We start from the raw sequence: 21,621 nt of genomic DNA on the forward strand, positions 1-21,621 counted from the left end.
TCTCTATCGCGTCCTTCTCCACCAGTGCGGCGATTTCGGCCGCGATGTACTGATGGTGGAGGGTGGAGGAAGGCGGTGAGGCGATGCGAATCGCACCGTGCGGGAAGGCTTCTATTTCTATAGAGAAGCCGTCTCGCATGACGGATAAGATGTATGCGTCTTCCGTGATTTCCTCCCAAGCCGGGAGAAAATGCCGGAGACGCCCGCCTACCTTGCCTAGCGCTCGGGACAGCATGTCAAACCGACTGCTTCGGTTTGGGCGGCGCCCTCGAAGCGGGTCGCCCCCCTCTTCCCCTGCCTCTGCCTTCTCGCTGGCCTCGAGAGACTTGAAAGTTTCGAGACGGCGGTGCCGGAGCCTGGCGCTTCCGGGCAGCAGCAGAGCGGGGGTGGGTTTGCACCCTCGGAGCTGGAGGCTTCCTCGTCGTAGGAGCCGCCTCGTCTAGGGCGACCCCGTCACTCTCCGAGACCCCCAATTCGGCCGATTGAGCTCGGAGCGCCTGAAGAGGCGGGGCGAAAAATAAGGACTCCCCTGCTTCATCAATACCCCCGCTCGGAGGGTAGATGTGAGGTAGATACTTGTCAAGCAGCGCCTGAGCGCTTACTGAAGAGTCGACCGCGGGATAGGGGTTATCCTCGCACTGGCCGCCTTCGAGAGACTCCTCGTAAAGGGAGTCTCGCTCCATGGACTGAACCGGGAGGTTGTCCCCATGACAAGTTTCCTCCCCTGGAGGAGCTCCGAGAGCCGCGGGAGCCGTACGGCCTCTCGGCCGGCTCTCATGAAGGCAAGGGAGTCCAGTAAGCGCCGGGGTGGCCACGCGTGTCGGCTGGGACACGTGCTCTGAGATCGACGAAAATGCTGGAAAGCACACGCGATCTTGAGGTGCCCGGTTAGCCGGTGCACTGGCTGGCGATTTAACAGAATCGCTCGAGGATTTCCCGGGTGTCTGGTGGTTATTGCCCACTTGTCTCGCTTGATGCTCGGGGGCATCAGCGGGGTGAGTAGACGTCGAGGGTGGGGTGAACCCGCACTGCTCGAAAGCAGAATGTAGCAGCATGAATAGCTGTGACATCTGACCACCGACACAAGGGTCTGAAGGAGGAACGCCCATGGCAGCAGGGCTGGCCGACCTCTCCTTCGACCTCTTCTTCTTCTTCTTTTTTGCGGGCTCCGCCGGCGTGGCCGGGGCAGAAGAAGGCATAAGAGGCACGGGTGATTTCTTACGATTTGCCGCCCCTGGCAGGGCGGCCGCCAACAACGAAACTTCACCCGAATCTGACGGGGTCAGATTGTGGTCACAGTCTGATGTGTGACGCCTCTCGCGGTAGCAGAATGTAGCAGCATGAATAGCTGTGACATCTGACCACCGACACAAGGGTCTGAAGGAGGAACGCCCATGGCAGCAGGGCTGGCCGACCTCTCCTTCGACCTCTTCTTCTTCTTCTTTTTTTGCGGGCTCCGCCGGCGTGGCCGGAGCAGAAGAAGGCACAAGAGGCACGGGTGATCTCTTACGATTTGCCGCCCCTGGCAGGGCGGCCGCCAACAACGAAACTTCACCCGAATCTGACAGGGTCAGATTGTGGTCACAGTCTGATGTGTGACGCCTCTCGCGGTCAGGGGCTGGGCGATCTCTGCCGATGCTATCCGGAGGACGACTTAGACGACAGAGATCCTGACCTGTGCCGGGGGGAGAGAACCGCACTCTCTCCCCGGACTTCCGGTGACCCGGTAGCCGGTGGGTCGCATAGCCCTTTGGGTGCTGCGGCGGCAGAACCTGGTTTAGGCTTGGAAGCCTTGGCTACCACTTTTTTCTTTGTCCGAGACCGTGGCACCACAGTCTCGGCCTTCCTACTCTTAGCATCCGACCGCAAATTCGGAATGCTGATTGACGCAACCTCATACTCACCGCCGCCGGTGGAAGCGGCCGACTTCTGTAAACTTGCAATCGGGACGGTCCCCGTGGAGGGCACCAGGTCCTCTGGGGCTGTGTTAGTCCCACTCATCGGTACCTCTCTCTACCCTTGAAAAAAGAAAAACAAGAATTTTTCTTACAAAGATCTCGCTTAGATTAAAAGAGGAGACCGGAGTGGTCTTTCCCTCCTCCTATAAGAAATTTGTTTGAGCAAACAGAACAATTCAAAAGGGGAAGGGTAGGGAGGAAGAAGAACCTAAGAATAGTTTAGGTATCTACCTGTAAGAAAATAGAAAGGAGGTCGGAGACTTTGAAAAAAGAAACTCCTACAAGGTTCCCCTACTATATTCTCTTTTTTTTTTTTGTGCCCGAAGGAAAAAATCGAAGCAAGAATTCAAAAATGAATGCAAGCTCAGAAGGGAACGAAGTTTCCACCTGCGAAGAAACACAAAAACAAGAATTTCAGAGCAGGAAGAAAAGGGATTGAGAGACAAACAATTCCAGATAAGAGAAATTTTACGATAATTTCCAAGAGGAAAAACGTAACCTCCTGTGGAAAGGTAAAGAAATTCAGAACAGGAGGAAGGAGGAACGTCTCTAGTAACGATTTCAAGAGGAAGAACGACACAGAAAATCCTCAAAAAAGAATCGTAGAGCCCGCCTGTCGAAGTAAAAAATATAAGACTAGGAGGGGAGAGGGAATTGAACGAAGAAAACAATTCCGGGAAAGGTCAAAAAATTCCTAACAGGAAGAAGACCCCACCTGTAAAAAAAATTTTTTTTTTTTTTTTGGGGGGGGATTGAATAACCAATCAATCAAGTTATAATTGCGTAAGTCGAATTAAACAATCCCAGAAGAGAAAAAGGGCTTTAAGTTCCGTCTGTGAATAAAATATTAATCAAGAATTTTATTCAGAACAGAAAGGAAAAGGAATTGAGCTTTAACCCTATCTAGGCCGGGGTATTTTGGGAGTTCATATGGCCGGGGGGGGCCTCCCAGGCCCCCCCCTAAGATCTCGGCCGTCGACCGCGCGATCACGCCGAAAATTGGCATGCTGGTTGCCTGGGACATAATCTCCAAGATTGTATAGTAATTTTTTTCGTGGGAGTCGCTATTAAGTGATTATGCTAATTTATGCGTAATTAGTATGCGAAATCATACTTTATCCTCTAACTCCCTAAATAAAGCTCCAAATGTACTAATTTTTGGTATAGAAACTCTTTGTGGTGTTCTTAGCAAGTGTACATGAAAAAAATTGCGATATCAAATCATTTTCTTATGTATTTTTATTGTTTTTTGCAATTTCTTATGTATTTCTTTGTTTTTTGACCTTTTGTTTTTCATTGTTTTTTCAATGAAATTTGTTGAGGACTCTTCTGTGATCATAAAAAGCATAAAAGCACGTACCCGGAGGACGCAAAGTTGGTCTCAAAAGTTGCGCAAGACTTGAAAGTAAAAAGTCAGCAAGTGGCGCGGTCAAAAAATTTCGCGCGGCGAAAATATTGCGCGATTTGTTGAGGGGGGGCCTCCAAGGCCCCCCCCCCGGCCTAGATAGGGTTAAGATCCGCCTGTGAATAAAATATCAATCAAGAAATTTATTCAGAACAGAAGGAAAAGGAATTGAGCTTTAAGATCCGCCTGTGAATAAAATATCAATCAAGAAATTTATTCAGAACAGAAAGGAAAAAGAATTGAAGAATTAATCAATCAATAATCAATCGAAAATCTTAATAAATCAATTCCGGAAAGCAAGGAAGGAACAGAGTTGAAGATCCCAACCTGCAAAAAGAAATAACAATAACACCCTCGACAACAAAGTGTAAAGGCTGCCTAGAATTTAATTCAAAAACGGCACCAAAAACCACCACACTTTGAACGTGAAGAACAATAACCAGGGCAGGAGGTGAAGGCTTGCTGCCACGTAGGCAGGCCAAACCCGGTGCCTCGCGAACGCGCTAGCGATGCGGCGCGACGAGAACCCAAACGTTAGGAAAACAATTTAAGTGTCACCAAAAACACGCTAAAAAGTCGCGCCGGGTGTAAATTCTGAACACAATCTTACACACAAACGGAAAGATTGAATTTAAAAGGGAGAATGCACAACAGATAAGCAAAAATAATATACCAAAGCTCAAAAAAGATTTGAGCTTTAGGAGACTTATCTGAGCACGTCTTGACAGATGGCTTGCCGAAAGCAAAAGAGGAAGATGGGCGCTAATTGCGCGGTGATCATGGGTAGTAGTAAGCCTGAACGGGAGAGGGCGCGCTCGCGCTTTTTAAATTCTTGGGAGTTCTTTTCGGGTATGGCAGTCCAGAGGGCTGAACTAGCAAATCAAGTAGATGTATGGAGTTATTGAAGTAAATATAGCATTTACTCTTTTTTTCATACTGGCAATAAATTGACTTCTACTATGAGAAAGTGTATCAAGTTTTTCGATAAGTATTACCTTGCAAAATGTGGGAATATTTATTTACAATTTTACTTTTTGCTGGAAATTGTTTTAGCAATGTTATGTATAAGTAATACCCAATAATTTGAAAGGTCTGAAATTCCTTCTTCTCTAATTGAAGCAAAAGTTTTTAGGTTATTCAAAAGACCATGTATGGGGTATTCTACAGTAAACATTGAATTTCAAAATGGCAGCAACCATGGTTTGTGTAAAGGCTTAATTGTCAAGAAACATGTAGTTTGACAGGTTTACTACTTGATAAAAACATTAGAAATCATGAACCTAATTTTACTTTTAAAAAAATTCATTCTTGTGAGAGAAAATAACACTGGTATATGTAGGTTGATGTTCTAACTCATGATTATCTCAACCAAAGAAGTAAAAAAATATTCGAGAAATCTCTTTTTGGTTATTCAGGGAATCCTGAGCATTTATCATGATTAACTAGTAGATAAGATTGTTTGATGTTTTCCTTATAGCTGATCCTATTCCACATTTGATCCTAGTCTATGCTAAGATTAATGACGAGATAGGATCTGATTGATTGTGGTATAATGTGCCAACTGACCAAACCTGAGTTCTAATTTCTATCATATCACAAACTGCTTAAAATTTTTTGAGATGATAGCTACAAAAATAATACATACAGGTTGTTCCTGAAGAATACCTGAATTAATTTGGATAGATGATAAAGATGAATACATTTCCCCTTCAATATCAATATTTCAAAAAATGACTGCCATATTTAATGTAACATAGCTTTGCAAGAATGTATGATGCATTTGCAATAACACATAGGTATTTTGAAATGGTGGTATTGACATTCTGTTTAATGTCGCTGTCATTGCAGGGCTACTGTTTTTGATGGTTCTGAATGAAGTCTAAGAAGCTCAACCCAACCCTTGACAATAAATCACAAGACACTCACCTGTACTCTGTATGGTGATAGAACCACTACATCACTCTGTTTACATCTACCCCACTCATCAGGCCAGTGATCCATCAATGACTTGACGTATTCTGATATGATCTTTGCCTCTTCTGCATTCATGAATGACGTCCTGACAAGCCTATCCTCTCCCCTCACATCTACAAAGTTAAGGGGGAAGAGATTGGGATGCTCCTTGTTTGTGCTCTTTGACATGAAAGCTGTGCCGTAGTGCACCTTTAGGAAATCTAGGATAGGTTGGCAGCTGCGATAGTTGATGATCAGATTACAGCTTGCATGACAATCATTCTGTTTGTCATATTTGAAGAGACGCTGCAGGAGAGACATATTGAACTTGGCATCTGCGGTACGGGGAGAATACACCTGAAGTAAAAATAGATACATGTATCACCATAGCTGATCAGTTTCAGAATTTATACAAAAATGGTCTCAAATTAATTCATCATTTTAACAACACTGAGCTTTATAGCTGGGGAGAGGGGGCTAATTTGAGCCCCTGTGACCAGGGGAGCATTTCATCAATATTTTCATCCGACAAGTTGTTAGATCTGACATCTTTCCATGATTTTGATTGGCTGAGAGGCACTGTTCCCATGGTAACTGTCAGATAAAATGGGACTTGTCGGATAAAACGTCTGACAAGTCCTTTCATGAAACACCCCACTGACCTTCATTTTTGAGGAGCGCGATCGTGCTGGTGCTCCTACCGCGCTCCTAAAAAAAATTGCTCAAATTTCATTTCATTTTACATCTTTAAATCCATAAAAATGGCCATCTACATGTATTTTCCATAATTCCTTGAAATTATTTTGAGAAAACAATCAGAAAAATTAAGAATATTCACCTCTTTCCCCGACTCTGATTTGAATTTACACTCGGTAAATATTGTAGTCCCATAAGTAGATTTTCATGGCAACACCATGGAAGTCTACATTTCAACTTGTAGAAAATTTATTTATCTTTCATATGACACTAATTTTGTGGCAAATGAATGTCTGTGTCGGAATCTATGTACGAAAATCCAAATTCCATGAATTTGAACCCCATGGGAAAATATTTTGTTTTGGGAACATCACAAGTCATTTACTGGACATCTTAAGGATTACAAAAATGTCGGTTAAAAAAATATATCATTCAGGTGCATGGGAACCCTATCTCCCTACCAGACTAATAAGACCCCTCTCATTTGACCGTCAGTTCCTTCATATAGAATTAAATCAATGTACCTTTGGGCTCATCTGTTTGGGATCACCAGCAAGTACAACACTTGTATGTTGTGTTGCTAGAGCAAGCGGAATGATAGCTTCCGTCTCCAGGGCTTGTCCAGCTTCGTCTATCAAAATGTGAGAGAAGTATCCATGCAGGGTTGCTGTAAGTGTAAGGCAAACTGCTGTGCTCAGGGTGACCACTACTATACTAGGGCCTTTTCTGGACACCCAATCTGAAAACAGAGCAAATGAGTCAATAACTCATGGATTAGCTTGAAAGCTTACTAGACACACAGCAATGGAAAAAATATTTCAATTTCTTAACCTTTAACCCTAAATCTCCTGGGTTATTTTGATTCTTGTCATTCCCGGGGAAGGGGGGGGTCGGGCAATTATGCCCCCCCCCCCGTAAGATCTCAGCTGCGGATTGCGCCATCACCATGAAAATTTGCATGATGGTAGAGAATGACGTAATCTACGCAGTTGCATTGGTAAATTTCACTGAATTCATAGTTTTATTTTATATGAATTAATTATGCTAATTTATTCATGAAATCATACTTTTTGCTCTGATTCACTAAATAAAGCTCCTACATTGCTACTTTTTTGTGAAAATATTCTTTATAACATTCCTAACAATTGTGAATGACAAAAATTGTGGTACCAAGACCGATTTCTTATGTATTTTATTGTTTTTTTAATTTCTTATGTATTTCTGTTTTTTACTTTTTGTTTTTTTATTGTTTTTTCGATGGAAATCTTTCCAGACTTAATTCTGATCATAAACAAGGCAAAATTAATTAAGTTCAATCAGAAAAAGTAGAAATAATGATACATTTATGATTTTTGGCTAAATACATAATTGGATTTGTACATGAAATCACGTTTATGAGCAATTTTGGGTCTGACATGCACTTACATAATGTTGCGTAATGTCGTAACCGCGTACCTGGGCGTCACCAATTTGGTCTCAAAATTTGCACGAGACTTGAAAGTAAAATGTCAGTCAGCGGCGAGGTCAAAAAATTTTGCGCAGCAGATATATTGCGATTATTGTAGAGGGGTCCATTATGGCCCCCCGGGAGAATTAGGGTTAAAAGACTAATTTATGCCAGCACAATTGTCTTGTCAGATCCAAATATTATCAAACAAAAATCTAAGAAAAATTCTAATAATGACCAGTGACCCTTGACCTTGTGAGCCCAAATCCATTCAGGTCATTGGCCCTCTTATATGCATGTATGGATTAGAGTACACAACCGAAGAATCAAAAGTATAATTTTATAATGACTTTTTGTGGTCATCATTGTAAAGGGGAAGTATTACTAATCAGATATATAACTTCACTTTTTAAAATAGTGATTAGAGTTTGGAGAAATCAGCTCTCAAAAATGACTTATTTTCATGACATATTTCTGCCTTCGTCCGTCCTCTGGCGAGCTCCAGCTGAGTGACGTCACACCAAGAGCAGTGAGCAGCTTAGCTGACAGCAGCCCATTGAAGACGATCTTTCCAATCAGCCTTTTTTGCTCTTAGAATGGTTTATTCCTCTCAAGATTGGTCTTATTACATAGATAAAAGTTTGAATTTTCTGAACAGTAAAATGAAATGCACATTTAACATATTTTGGTAACCGATATTTAGCTTAGAAAAAATTATTTGTTTTCAAGAAATATACGTGAATAAACAAAGCATATTTTCACTTAGAAATCATGATCGCACCACATTGATATTATTATCAATATAAAGCATAGACATTCGCCTTCACGACTGAATAAAAATTATGAAATTTAATTACGTAGCAAGTTCAGGAACCACAAAAAAACACGGCAATATCCATCGCGAAATGATTGGAATTGCAGTTGGATTGCCGAAGCATTGCGAGGCAACAGCAGCGAACGCACTTTGTTTATATATCATTATGAACCAAGCAGAGATAGAGACACGGTCTGTGGACAAATCTGTCCGCACGTAGGATTTTTTCATGAGTGCGGGGATCCTGGTTCGAAACTCGTTGATTTTTTTTTGGTTCGGGATTTTTTTTTTTTTTCAATTATATTCCTTCCCCGTTCCTACCAGCTCTTTTTTCTCTTTTTATTTTCATGTGAGATTCTATTCAGTCTGTATTTATTAAATCTTACTTCTTAATTGCTGCTTTTGATTTTCAAGTTCTTGATTAGATTCTCTACTTATATTATTTGGGCAGAGACTCACTCACTCACTGACTGGAGTGGAGCAATACAATGACGACTGCAGTGGACAAAATCGGTCTTTACAGTCCACAATTCAATAAAAACGGGCAAAGGAACACAGTTCTGATTCACGTTTGGTCTGAAGTTGTCGAAAACAGAAATTGAATATCACATTACATGAAGAAAACGGTAAATTCGGAAGATATTGAACAGGTCAGTAAGGTGATTCGGTGCATGATGCACAGAGAGATGATGAGCTCGTTGATTGTGTGACGTCATTATTCTCGACCGTTTTCGTCTGCGTGATTGTCGGTCTGGGGGGCTGAGAAGGGTGTCTAATAATTTCATTTCTTGCATTTCCACGACGTCTATAAAACTTTTTAGTGACATATTTGTGTATAAAAAGACAATACCTTTCCATCCATATATAATTTGTCTATAATCATCACTTTCGTGAATTTTCTTCGTGTGTATACTTTATATGTCCCTCAGACAGTTCATAAGTTATTTTGAGGATGATGTATTCTTACGTCCATAATGACCAAGGCCATCTTTGACCTTTGATTTTTGGCCTCATGACCCCCACATTTAATCAAATAGATGTCAGTCCCATATGCTAATTTGGGCCTCATTTTGAAGTTGACCACTAAAATTTTCTTTAAAGGGCAATTCAATCCTAAAAAAAGTAGATTTAAATAAAAATAGAAAATTCAATCAAAAGCAGACATCAAATAAGAAAGACATAAGAATGAGGATTTGATGGATTAATTTCAAAATAATAAACCAAACATTATCAATCTTTAACAAGCTACACATGTTTCATCTTGGTTTGTGAAAATATTAAAATCTTCAGTTCACAAAGCTAGCCACAGCTTTTTTTATAATCTGAAGTTATATTCAACCTTGACACTGTAACCTGAAAATGAAAAAAAACTAACAATACTCATCTAATTTCAGAAATCTGTTTCATTATATCCATGATTAAAATAATGCAGATTTATCATTTCAACATTATCTTGAATATTCTTATTTTTTGGTTAAAGATTGATGTCAGTTTAACATTTTATGACCCTTGATCTTTTCCCAAGTAAATTGAAATTTCATTCACCTTTTTGCTGATAACCAAGTATATGTAAATTTCACACAAAAATGACTCACACTTAAAAATAACCTTGAAAATTCACATTCATAACACTGGTTAGGTTTTTGTTGATGATATCATACATTGGACAAATTACCTTGAACTAAAATGACCTCTGACCTTGTTCATTAGGCCCGAAACTCAAGCAAAATGCTACATGTAAGTGATACAGTGATACTTTCCCAACCTTTAAATGTATACAAGTTTGAAGCTTCACAAAATACAAGAATGTCGGTAATGCGAGCACATAATACGGCCGCCTGTAATGTGGAAAATAGAGTTATTGGTCAAGAGAGAAAAGTGGAAGTTGGCGACTTCACCCTTGACCTTCTGACCTCACAGACAATGGAATTCCTGGGACCCATGCTAGTACCATACCCACCAAATTATATGAGCCTAGGTTAAGTTAAACTGAAGTTATCGCATTTACAAGCACTGCAGAAGGGTAAGATGAAAACATGTCAGTGTGACCTTGACCTTTGACCTTTTGACATTAAAATCGATAGGCTTCCTGGGATCCATGCTTGTATCATACCCACCAAATTATATGAGCCTAGGTTAAAGGAGAATGAAACCATTTGAACAAGATAGCTTGTGTGAAAACAGAAAAATCAAAGAAACAGATCAACAAAAGTTAGAGAAAAATCGGACAAATAATGAGAAAGTTATGAGCATTTGAATATTGCGATCATTAACTCATTGAGTGCTTCGTGCACGCTACGTATCCTACTATAACATGCCACACTCGCGCTCGCACGCCTACTATTGATTGCTTTGTGCTTGCATTGTTTCCTACCCTCGCCTGCTTCGTGCATGACTGCGCACATTCAGAGTTACAATCATTGTTACGCCGTTTTGCATTGTATTGCGCATCGCATTCACGCCGTAGTTAGCACTATTGTGTGCAGTGTGAACTCTGCTTTCTGACAGATCAACTTATTCACGCGGCTTACATTCGACTTTTTCGAGTATTTCTACATTTTTTAAAAGATATGGCTCCACCTCTGAGAGGGAAGAGAGTCAAGAGACCAAGTTTTTTTTATCCATACAAACCACTCCACAAAATGGAAATACTTGATACAACTCATATTTTAGCGGTAAAGATAATAACCAATCCATATAATGAGGACACCATTATAAGGGGTATGAAATTTCCTACAACTTTACTACACAATATTTTGTGGATAAACTAATCGTTATAGAGTTACAAGCAATTGTAATCATGACTATTGAAAGGAGTGAATACGACTCGCAATCCCAAAATCAATGTGGCACAGGGGGGTTTTGTGGCTGGCACAGGGGATTAGCATCGGATTAGCACTGTGGCGTTGGGTTAGTAGTGTGCGTGGCATGTTAAGAGTTAATGCTATGGAGATAGCAAATTGGCAATGCGACAAAGATGTGTGATGTCACTTGTGAACAACTCTCCCCATTACTTTAGTATATATTTCACTTGAATTGCCTCTTTCATCACATCTATCCATAGATCATGTGTTCTTTCTACATGAGGGCATGTATTACATATTTTTTAAGAATACATCATGGATAAAGAGTTTGTATCATCATTAGAAAAAGCAAAAAGAGACATTTTGAGGGTATTTTATAGCCCACCAAAGGGAAAGTTGTTCATCAGTGACATCACACATCCTTGTCGCATTGCCAATGGGAGGATCTCCATAGCATTAGTGATTGCAATATTCAAATGCTCATAACTTTCTCATTATTTGTCCGATTTTTCTCAAACTTTATTTATTCTTATTCTTTGATTTTTCTGTTTCTACACAAGTCTATTTGTTCCAAAGGTTTCATTCCCCTTTAAGTCAAACTGAAGTTATCGTGTTTACAAGGACTGCATAAGGGTAAGATGAAAACTGAAATCAACTATCATATGGCCCCAAAATTACTGCTATCTTTTTATTCACGGACATTTTGTAGGATCCCCATCAAATGTACTTCAAAAAAATTTGGTATCGCATTTTTTCCTTATGTATTTTTTCACTTTCTTAAATATGCATTTCTATGTTTTTCGACTTTTTGTTTTTCATTGTTTCATCAATGGAAATTGTGGCAGACTTAATTCTGATCACAAACAAGACCAAATTAATTAAGTTTAATCAGTAAAATTAGAAATAATGATTCATTTATGAATTTTGGCTGAATATACTATTGTTATTTTATTTCTACATGAATTCATATTTTTGAGCAGTTTTGGGTCTGACATGCACTTACATAATGTTGCATAATTTCGTGACCGCCTACCCAGGCATCGCAAATTTGGTCTCAAAAGTTTGAAAAATAGATTTGAAAATAAAAAGTCAGTGAGCAACGTGGTTGAAAAATTTCGCGTGGCAGATATATCATGAACAAGTGGAATGCCTCTGGCCGTCTCACCTGCATCACGCGGTTCAATATAGCAGCAGTGCTGACTTTGAATACTACTCTAACTCACACAAGATGTTCAGTGATACATGGTTACTCTTATGTCCACTTTTTATGAACGAGACCAATAAACTTACAGAGATATGATGGTTATTCAACAAAAAACCCCAACATAGCCAAAGTTCATTGACCTTACATGACCTTTGACCTTGATCATGTGACCTGAAACTCGCACAGGATGTTCAGTGATACTTGATTACTCTTATGTACAAGTTTCATGAATCAGATCCATAAATTTTCAAAGTTACGATGGTAATTCAACAGATACACCCAATTCGGCCAAAGTTCATTGACCTTTGACCTTGGTCATGTGACCTGAAATGCGTACAGGATGTTCAGTGATATTTGATTACTCATATGTCCAAGTTTAATGAACTAGACTAATAAACATTCAAAGTTATGATGGTAATTCAACAGATACCCCCGATTCAGCCAAAGTTCATTGACCCTTAATGACCTTTGACCTTAATCATGAGACCTGAAACTTGCACAAAATATTCAGTGATGCTTGATTACTATTATGTCCAAGTTTCATGAATCAGATCCATAAACTTTCAAAGTTATGATGGGAATTCAACAGATATCCCCAATTCGGCCAAAGTTCATTGACCCTAAATGACCTTTGACCTTGGTCATGTGACGTGAAACTCATGCAGGATGTTCAGTGATACTTGATCAACCTTATGTCCAAGTTTCATGAAATAGGTCTATATATTTTCTAAGTTATGATGACATTTCAAAAACTTAACCTCAGGTTAAGATTTCGATGTTGATTCCTCCAACATGGTCTAAGTTCATTGACCCTAAATGACCTTTGACCTTGGTCATGTGACATGAAACTCTAATAGGATGTTCAGTAATACTTGATTAACCTTATGGCCAAGTTTCATGAACTAGGTCCATATACTTTCTAAGTTATGATGTCATTTCAAAAACTTAACCTCAGGTTAAGATTTGATGTTGACGCCGCCGCCGCCGTCGCCGCCGTCGGAAATAGTCTCACTTGCTTCGCAGGTGAGACAAAAATGTAGAGGGGGTGGAATCCTCCCCCCCCGTCTTTTCGGGTTAAACGTACCTTGACATTCCTCTTCTGTGGGCAAACGTGGTCCTTCAGCATTGATAAGCATGTACTTCTTCACTGTTTCACTTATGGTATTCAGTTTCCGCATCGTTGTATAGATCCTCACCATCCAGATATCAGTTCTATCTTCACAAAACTCATGAAGATATTCTCTGATATAAAGATCAGCAGCACTGTATATGAAAGCACAGGACAGGAAGTAACAAATATTATTTACAAGTTCCAAGAACGCCAACAGTAATTTTGAGCTCTGCAAATGGATGAAATACATCTGACTTTAAATGATAATGAAATAAGAATGATATTGTCTAATAAAGGAGCAACATATAAAACATACTGTAGGGGAGAACTGGGGAATAATTTTGATATTCATAAATATCATGAAGTCCAAAAAATATCAGTATCAATTTTAAACTGTACAGTGTGGCATAAATGACAATAAGCTGTCAATGCACAGTCTAAAAGCTAAGATGAATGAATAAAAGCCTCCCCCCCACAACAAAAATAAATAATAATGATAATAATAACTTAAAATTACTTAAAAAGTTGAATCAAGATATGAATTTAGTCAAGAAAAAAAGGTGCACACAGGAAATATCAGACCTTCATTTTTGAGGAGCGCGATCGCGCTGGCGCTCCTACAGCGCTCCTAAAAAAAATAAGGAGAGCAAAAAATCGCGCTCTAAAAAAAAAAAAAAAATAAAAAAAAAAATGGCTAAAATTTCACATTTCACATCTTTAAATCCGTGAAATGGCCTTCTATTTTCATAATTCCTTGAAATTACTTTGATTTAGTTGAAAACTATCAGAAAAACGAAGAATATTCATCTCTTTCCCCGACTCTGATTTTAATTTAAACTCGGTAAATATTGCAGTCCCATGTAGTCCCATATGTAGATTTTCATGGCAACACCATGGAAGTCTACATGTGGGACTACAATATTCACCGAGGTAAGTTCAAATCAGAGTCGGGAAAGAGGTGAATATTCTTCATTTTTCTGATAGTTTTCAACTAAATCAAATTAATTTCAAGGAATTATGGGAAAAAGAAGGCCAATTCATGGATTTAAAGATGTAAAATGTGAAATTTTGGCAATTTTTTTTTTCATTTTTTTTTTTATTATTTTTTTTTTGCAGGAGCGCGTACGACATCTTGTAAACGTATTGATGTGACCCAGGCCTTGTTTCACCACAGATTTATTAATAGCTCCACATCTATTGCATATACAATGTTAAGAAAAGTCTACAATTTATCATGCATGTATTGTAATGAATTGATTTGAGCTCCTCATGGAGAGCGATTCTGAGGAGCTCAATTGAGCTCCTCAAAAAAATAAGGAGAGCGATTTATTGAGCTCCACAAAATTATAAACGTAAAGGTCTGAAATATAAAATTATTCACGAAATTCACAACATGCTTTTGTATCAATGGGGTCAATTTAGCCCCTCCCCCCCCCCCCTCATTATTAATAATTTTAAGACACACCTATTTGAATGAGTGCATATCAGAAATTTTGCATCTTTTCTCTCTGTAAGCGTTCTCTGTATTGCATTGGCCAGCGTATGCGTCTTTCCTGTTCCGAAGGGTCCAAGAATCATGGTTGGACCGCTGTAAGATGTAGCTTCTTTTTCAGCAGTTCCTAATGACTTGATAAGACGAACCACCTGCTCTTGTCGTAGGTTCAGACCCTCATGGCAGTCATCCTCATCTACTTCTGGAAACCTGTCTCATCATCAAAATTTATATTTTAGATTTGGATACATGTATTTCCTTCGGGATTACCATTTTAGTGTGTAATTTATATTTGTATGTTTGTTTTTGATCTTTTTGTTAAGTTCAATTACAACACTGCCAATCTTAATATAAAAAAAAACTTATTGTCTAATACTTTTTCTCCTTTTTATCAAGCCTTTTTCTTTTCTTAAAAACTTTGAAAAACATACCAAAATTTCAATATCCTACATGTATTTCTAGGGGGGAACCCTATTTTATGTCACTTTCCACTTACGGATTCCTACTTAACATAATAAAATCCTACTAATTTGTAGCTCTGCACTTACATTTCCATGTTCATGTTCAAATTAAAACTAGATAATTCTCATCTGCTTAGTCAAACTATTTCCTCCACCAATGCCTTATCTGAAGAACATACATGTATATATTATCACATTAAACTTTCAAATTTTGAAGAAAAAAATATACCAGTAATCTTACCAGATATTCCAACGTTCATACACAAGACATGTTAAAATTTAATTTTTTTTCAATTGTGATCTTTTAAGTTTACATCAAGTAATTTTTATCTGTGATCTTAACGCTTTGATTCCTGAATTATTTGAGACGATCTTGACCCTCACCCTAAAATATTTACAGATATCAAGATTATCTGCAAAATGAAGAAAGACATGACATTTGAAATAAATGATCTCCCATTTCTGAAATTACTTCATTTTTCAAAAAGGTCACCTGATATCTAAAACTAATGCTTTTTGAGTCACATGACTTGAAGCCAGTATTCCTTCTTGTAGGGTATACCAGGTTGCATATCCCTGGGTATACTTTGTATGTGCATTCACGGTGAAGCTAGCTTTGTAGGTTCAAAGGGTTAACCCTAAATAGACTGGGCTATTTCGATGCCTAAGAAGACTGGGGGGGCTGATTCAGCCCCCCCTTATGATCTCGGCCGTCGATCGCGCGATCGCGACGAAAATTGGCACATGCATTACCCATGGCATTACCTACAAAAGTATAACATCAAATTCTGCAAAAATCTCATGTCTCATTAATTATGCTTATTTATGCATAAAACCATAAGTTTGCTCTAATTAATAAAATAATACCCCTGAAATGCTAATTTTTGTTTCACATACTCTAGATAGGCATCTGATCAAATTTATTTTTCAAAAAATTCAACATCACATTTATGTTCTTATGTATTCTATTGTTTTCTGAATTTCTTATGCATTTCTTTGTTTTTCGACTTTATTTTTTATTGTTTTTTCGTGGAAATTGTCGGGGACTTTATTTCGACCATAAAAAAGGATAAAATTAATTGATTTTAAGCAGTAAAAGGAAAAATAATGATACATTTATGAATTTTGTCTAAAAACACTATTTGCATTGGATTTGTACACAAATTCATGTTTTTGAGTAATTTTGGGTCTGCATGCACTTACAAAATGTTGCGTAATTTTGGAACCGCATACCCGGGGGTCACAATTTTGGTCTCAAAAGTTGCGCGAGACTTGAAAGTAAAAAGTCAGCGAGTGACGCGGTCAAAAAAATTTGCGTGGCGGATTTATCGCGAAAAATGTCGAGGGGGGCGGAATCAGCCCCCCCCCCAAGTCTTTTTAGGGTTAAGAACCTTTGACCACCACCCAAAAAAATGAATAAATAAATGATACTAATTACAATAATCTAATCACTGTCCTTTCCCATCTAGTAGATTTGAAATTGACTCACCAACATTCATTAGTTTTGTTCTTTTTGTTGTTGTTTACAACAAGCCATTTTCTTGAATTCAATGACCTCTATAACCTTTGACATTGAAACCAAATATCTCATAGGATCATAGTCATTACCAAATGCTTACGTTAGACAACTTCAAAGTTGATCCATTGTACAGTTTAATCACTGCGAGAACCTACATTTGGTTTACATTTTGTATCCTGATATCCATTTCATATCATCTGTGAAAATTGATTAGCCTCATGACCCAAACTTCATACCATAGAGCCTGACAATATAAACAAACACAATGTGTGGAAATGTGTGGTGCAATCTAGCTTCTACGATGAAGGTGATACTATAACAAAACACTTACCTATTGGGCTGCTGTCCCTGGGGTAGCACAGTGTCCATACATGTCACTCTGTCAACAGCATGGTGCATCCGCAAAAACCGCTGACGACTAATGCAACATTGAAAGGTCACTGGAACATCTCTATTAGCCTTCAAATGAAGCTGCTTCACACATGCTTGACCTAGGGATACCACAATGACATCCTCCTCAAACTGAACCTTTGGAGCCTCGTACACATCTTCAGACTGCTCGTGAAATTTGATGAAGACGGTCTCAACCAACTCGTGGACAAGACGGGAAGTTTCTGAATCGTCATGAAGTGGCTTGTCAAGGGAGATAGTCCCAAACAGTTCTCCTACTGGGGCACTTATGAGGGAATCTTCCAGTTGAACTTGCTGGGATACTTTTATCTTGGTAACTGTTCGGTACCTTCAAAGCAAGGAAAATTAGAGTGAATTAACTAATAGTAACAAACAGAACAAGTGGAACGCCTCTGGCAGTCTCGCCCTGCATTACGCGGTTTGATATTCATTGATCCTATAGACCTTTTTACCTTGGTCATGTGACGTGAAACTCCGGTAGGATTTTCAGCGATATACCACTACCCTAATGTCTAAGTATCATGAACTAGGTCCATATACTTTCTAAGCTATGATGACATTTCACAAACTTAACCTTGGTTAACATTTCAATGTTGACGACGCCGCTGCTGTCTCCATCCGATAAGCGTTGCCTATAGTCTGCCTATGCTAGGCAGGCGAGACAAAATTTAAAAGTATATGTACATCCAATCAATAGATGGTGCGATCTCTTTTTGTTGACGAAGGGAAATCTACTATCAGCCTCCAGTCATGTAATTATCAGCTAATAGAACAGTCACATGGCACTGACAAATGGTAACATGTTTTGGGGGGTTTCTTGCATCAAATGAAAAAATTAACCACCACATCAATTTAAAGCCTAGATGAGATTCACACTGGCAATTCCATTCTATTTCCTTGTCTATCAAGACATTATTTACTGCCATCTTGTCAAAAAACCTACAACATAAATCTGTAACACTGGATGAATATATAATCCTGTCGAGGTTGTGGTGGGGGCCTCGGAGGCCCCCCCCCCTATCGATCCGTGCCATATTTTTTACCGCGCCACTCGGTGACTTTTTACTTTCAAGTCTTGAAATTTGCGACGACCGGGTACATAGTTCCGAAATTACGCAGACCAAAATTTGCTCAAAAAACATGATTTTGTGTACAAAGTCAAATGAATGCAAATTGTGTTTTCAACCCATAACTGTGTGATTATTTTTAGTTTTGCAGGTGGAAATGGATTTATTTTATGTTCTTTATGATCTAAAATGAGTCCCCGACAAAGTTCATTGAAAAAAACAATAAAAATCAAAAGGCCCAAAACAGAAAAAATACACAAGAAATTGCAAAAAACAATATAATACATAAGAAATTGTTCAGATACAACAATTTTTTTCATGTTCATTTGCTGAGAACACCACAAAGAGTTTCTTCACCAAAAATGAGAACATTTTAAACTTTAATCAGGGGAGGATAAAGAATGATTTCGCATAATAATTAGCAGTTTGAGCACTTACTTTACATACAGCATTGAGTATTGGATATTAGAAAGCTATAAAGTAAGATTATATCCTCAAATTTTCAGCCCATTCCATAGTTGAGATGGTGTTTCATACAAACAAAACAAAAACATGTAGGTATTCTTTTTTCAATGGGCACATTTTGGGATTGTAAAATCTTTCACACTACACCTGTATTGGGTGTACATGCCTTAATATAATTTAATGAAATGGAATAGTGATATTCACTTTCACTAGGTCCAGATACTTTCTAAGTTATTATATGATGACATTTTAAAAACTTAACCTCCGGTTAAGATTTTATGTTGTCGCTGCAGCCACCGTGAGAAAAGTGGCGCCTGTAGTCTCACTCTGCTATGCAGGACAAAAACTGATGATACAATAATTCAATTTAATCAAGAAACAGGAATTGGATTGGATTTGTACATGAAGTCACTTTTTTCCGCAATTCAGTGTCCGTCTTTCACTTACAAATCCAAAATTCAGAGATTACGAATTTGGTCTCAAAAGTCGCCTGAGAATTACTAAGCATTATGAATCTTTCACGTTATGGATCCAACACAAAAATCTGTAGTTAATTACCACATCAGACTGAAATTACATGAATACTATACATTAATCATCTTAATTTTTCTACAATATAATCCTAAAATCTTACTTGGCCACCAACTCCATACAAGCTCTCTCTTCCTCTGTAAGCATATCATGCATGAATTGTTTGTATGTACTCCGGCTAAGACTTTGTACATCTCCAATCATTGCTGGATCTCTGTTTAGGCCAGGTGTCGGATATTGCTGTTCCAACCTAGTATTAAAATCAAAACATTGAATTATGATCACATCTTCCACAGTCATGCATTCACACAGAACAATTTCTGAGAAGCAATAATACGCGTACATTTTCTTATCTGTTGATCCTTTGAAACTTCTTTTTGCTTGTCTTGCAATATTTCACTATTTGGTATAAGTTTAATATGAAATACCAGAATGTTAGTTTTCTCCCCATTGTAGTATGACATAAGCTTGATTCCTCTCTGAACATGTGGAATTGAGCCTGTTGAAACCACTGATCTCTCCCCTATATGGATGGTAACAATAACGCTGATTGGCCTATTCCGTGTTGAAGCACCGGAAGTTGGTACCTCCGCACGCCGAGTTCCCCCAAAAAAGCCAAAATCGGAGTAGAGTCTGGTTCACGGCAATAGTGTCAATTCTTAATTATACTTACCAGATCAACTCTTATAACAGCACTTTTCAATGTGAATTTATACCTGATACAAAGTTTAAGATGTCGTCCTGTGCCACGTATAATTGCAATTATCGTGACGACCGTGGAAACAGAGAAAAGGGGATTACTTTTCACAGATAAGTCAAGCTGGTGAACTGCATAGTTGTAGACTTTATGTAGTCCCATGTGCTCAAATACATGTGTGGTAATTCTAAATTACCAGAGCAAGTTTCCAAAACTTTAAAACTCCAGGGGGAGGGGGTTATCGATTGCTGTGATTTCTCTGGAAGCGCGATGAATTTAAACCATGATTCAAATAAATATTCAGTGTATTAATATTCACAAATGTTACCAAGTTTTATGAGTTTATCAGTCATGTTTGGACAGAAGAATTAAGAATATCATGAGACACGAACATACTGACCGTGTAGCCTGTATTCTGAAACTTGACTTAAGTTAAGACTGAAAATCTGCCGTTTCGGAGGAGTTAAAAAATGATTAATTATTTTATCTTTTATTTGTGAAAGGACAATAAAATTTACAAGCTATAGGTACATGAACGGTAGGACTAGGATTTTAGGGGGCTTATGTAACTTGTGGCATGTGAATTTGTGATATTTCTCTGTCAACAATAGATCGAATTATTTTTTCCAAGAACTCATTTTTTTAAAAAAGTACGTAAAAAAGACATTAAGCTACAGAGACTGAAGACTTCAGAAATTTCACAGAACTTATTTTGAGATGCCGAATGTCTTCAAAGAAAAAAATGTCTCGGTGGAGCAAAAAAAAGGGGGGGATTATCAACCAGAAATTTAGGGGGAGACGCAAGAAAAATAACCTGACAAGCAAAAAAAAAGTTATCAACCCAAAATTTTAGGGAGGGATGCAAAAACAAAAGAAATAATCTGACAAGCATCAAAAAAATGTTATCAACCAGAATTTTAGGGCGGACCACAACGATTTTAGGGGGGTCCACCTGAATTTAGGGGGGATGCAGGAAAAAAAACTGACAAGCAAAAAGAACAAAAAAAGTTGTCAACATAAATTTTTAGGGGTCTGTCCCCCACCTAAAATTTAGGGGGACAAGATCCCCCCCCCCCCCACTGCCTATATGAACAAACTGGGTATAGGATAATTGAAGAGGGCCGGTCGATCGATGTGACAGGAGAGAGAGAGAGAACGGGTCAAATCCACCTCAGAAAAATGTTGATTTGAATCAATAGAGAAAAATCAGACAAGCACAATACTGAAAATTTAATTAAAATCGGATGTAAAATAAGAAAGTTATGACATTTCAAAGTTTCGCTTATTTTTTTTTAATAGTGATATAAACGAGCCAGTTACATCCAAATGAGAGAGTCGATGATGTTACTCAATATTTTCTTTTGTGTTTTATAGTTTGAATGATACAATATTTCAATTTTTACAAATTTGATGATTAGGACCTCCTTGCCGGAAGCACAAAATGTTAAAATAATGGAATAGCAATTGAGATTTGCATATAACTGTTTTGTGAAATGAAACTTTAAAATGCCATAACTTTCATATTACAACCGATTTTGATGAAATTTTCAGTGTTATGCTTGTTGAATTTTTCTCTTTTTATTCAA

General features: G+C 38.4%; 1 protein-coding gene across 4 annotated transcripts in view; it reads right to left on the reverse strand.

Moving 5' to 3' along the window:
* Positions 1–21,621, reverse strand: part of LOC121414569 (helicase with zinc finger domain 2-like) — a 147,270-nt gene that overhangs the window by 50,821 nt on the left and 74,828 nt on the right. For all 4 annotated transcript variants that reach the window (XR_005969913.1, XM_041607789.1, XM_041607775.1 and 1 more), the window contains 6 exons: positions 19,442–19,588; positions 17,196–17,603; positions 14,858–15,094; positions 13,366–13,544; positions 6,537–6,751; positions 5,290–5,673 (listed from right to left, as the gene is read on the reverse strand). Coding sequence is in view for 3 of the 4 variants with exons in the window: in XM_041607789.1 (XP_041463723.1) it covers positions 5,290–5,673; positions 6,537–6,751; positions 13,366–13,544; positions 14,858–15,094; positions 17,196–17,603; positions 19,442–19,588 (1,570 nt within the window). In the remaining variant the exon portion in view is untranslated. The remainder of the gene's footprint in view (positions 1–5,289; positions 5,674–6,536; positions 6,752–13,365; positions 13,545–14,857; positions 15,095–17,195; positions 17,604–19,441; positions 19,589–21,621) is intronic.

The sequence above is a fragment of the Lytechinus variegatus genome, chromosome 1 (assembly GCF_018143015.1).
Source record: "Lytechinus variegatus isolate NC3 chromosome 1, Lvar_3.0, whole genome shotgun sequence".
In the NCBI taxonomy this organism is placed as follows: Eukaryota; Metazoa; Echinodermata; class Echinoidea; order Temnopleuroida; family Toxopneustidae; genus Lytechinus; species Lytechinus variegatus.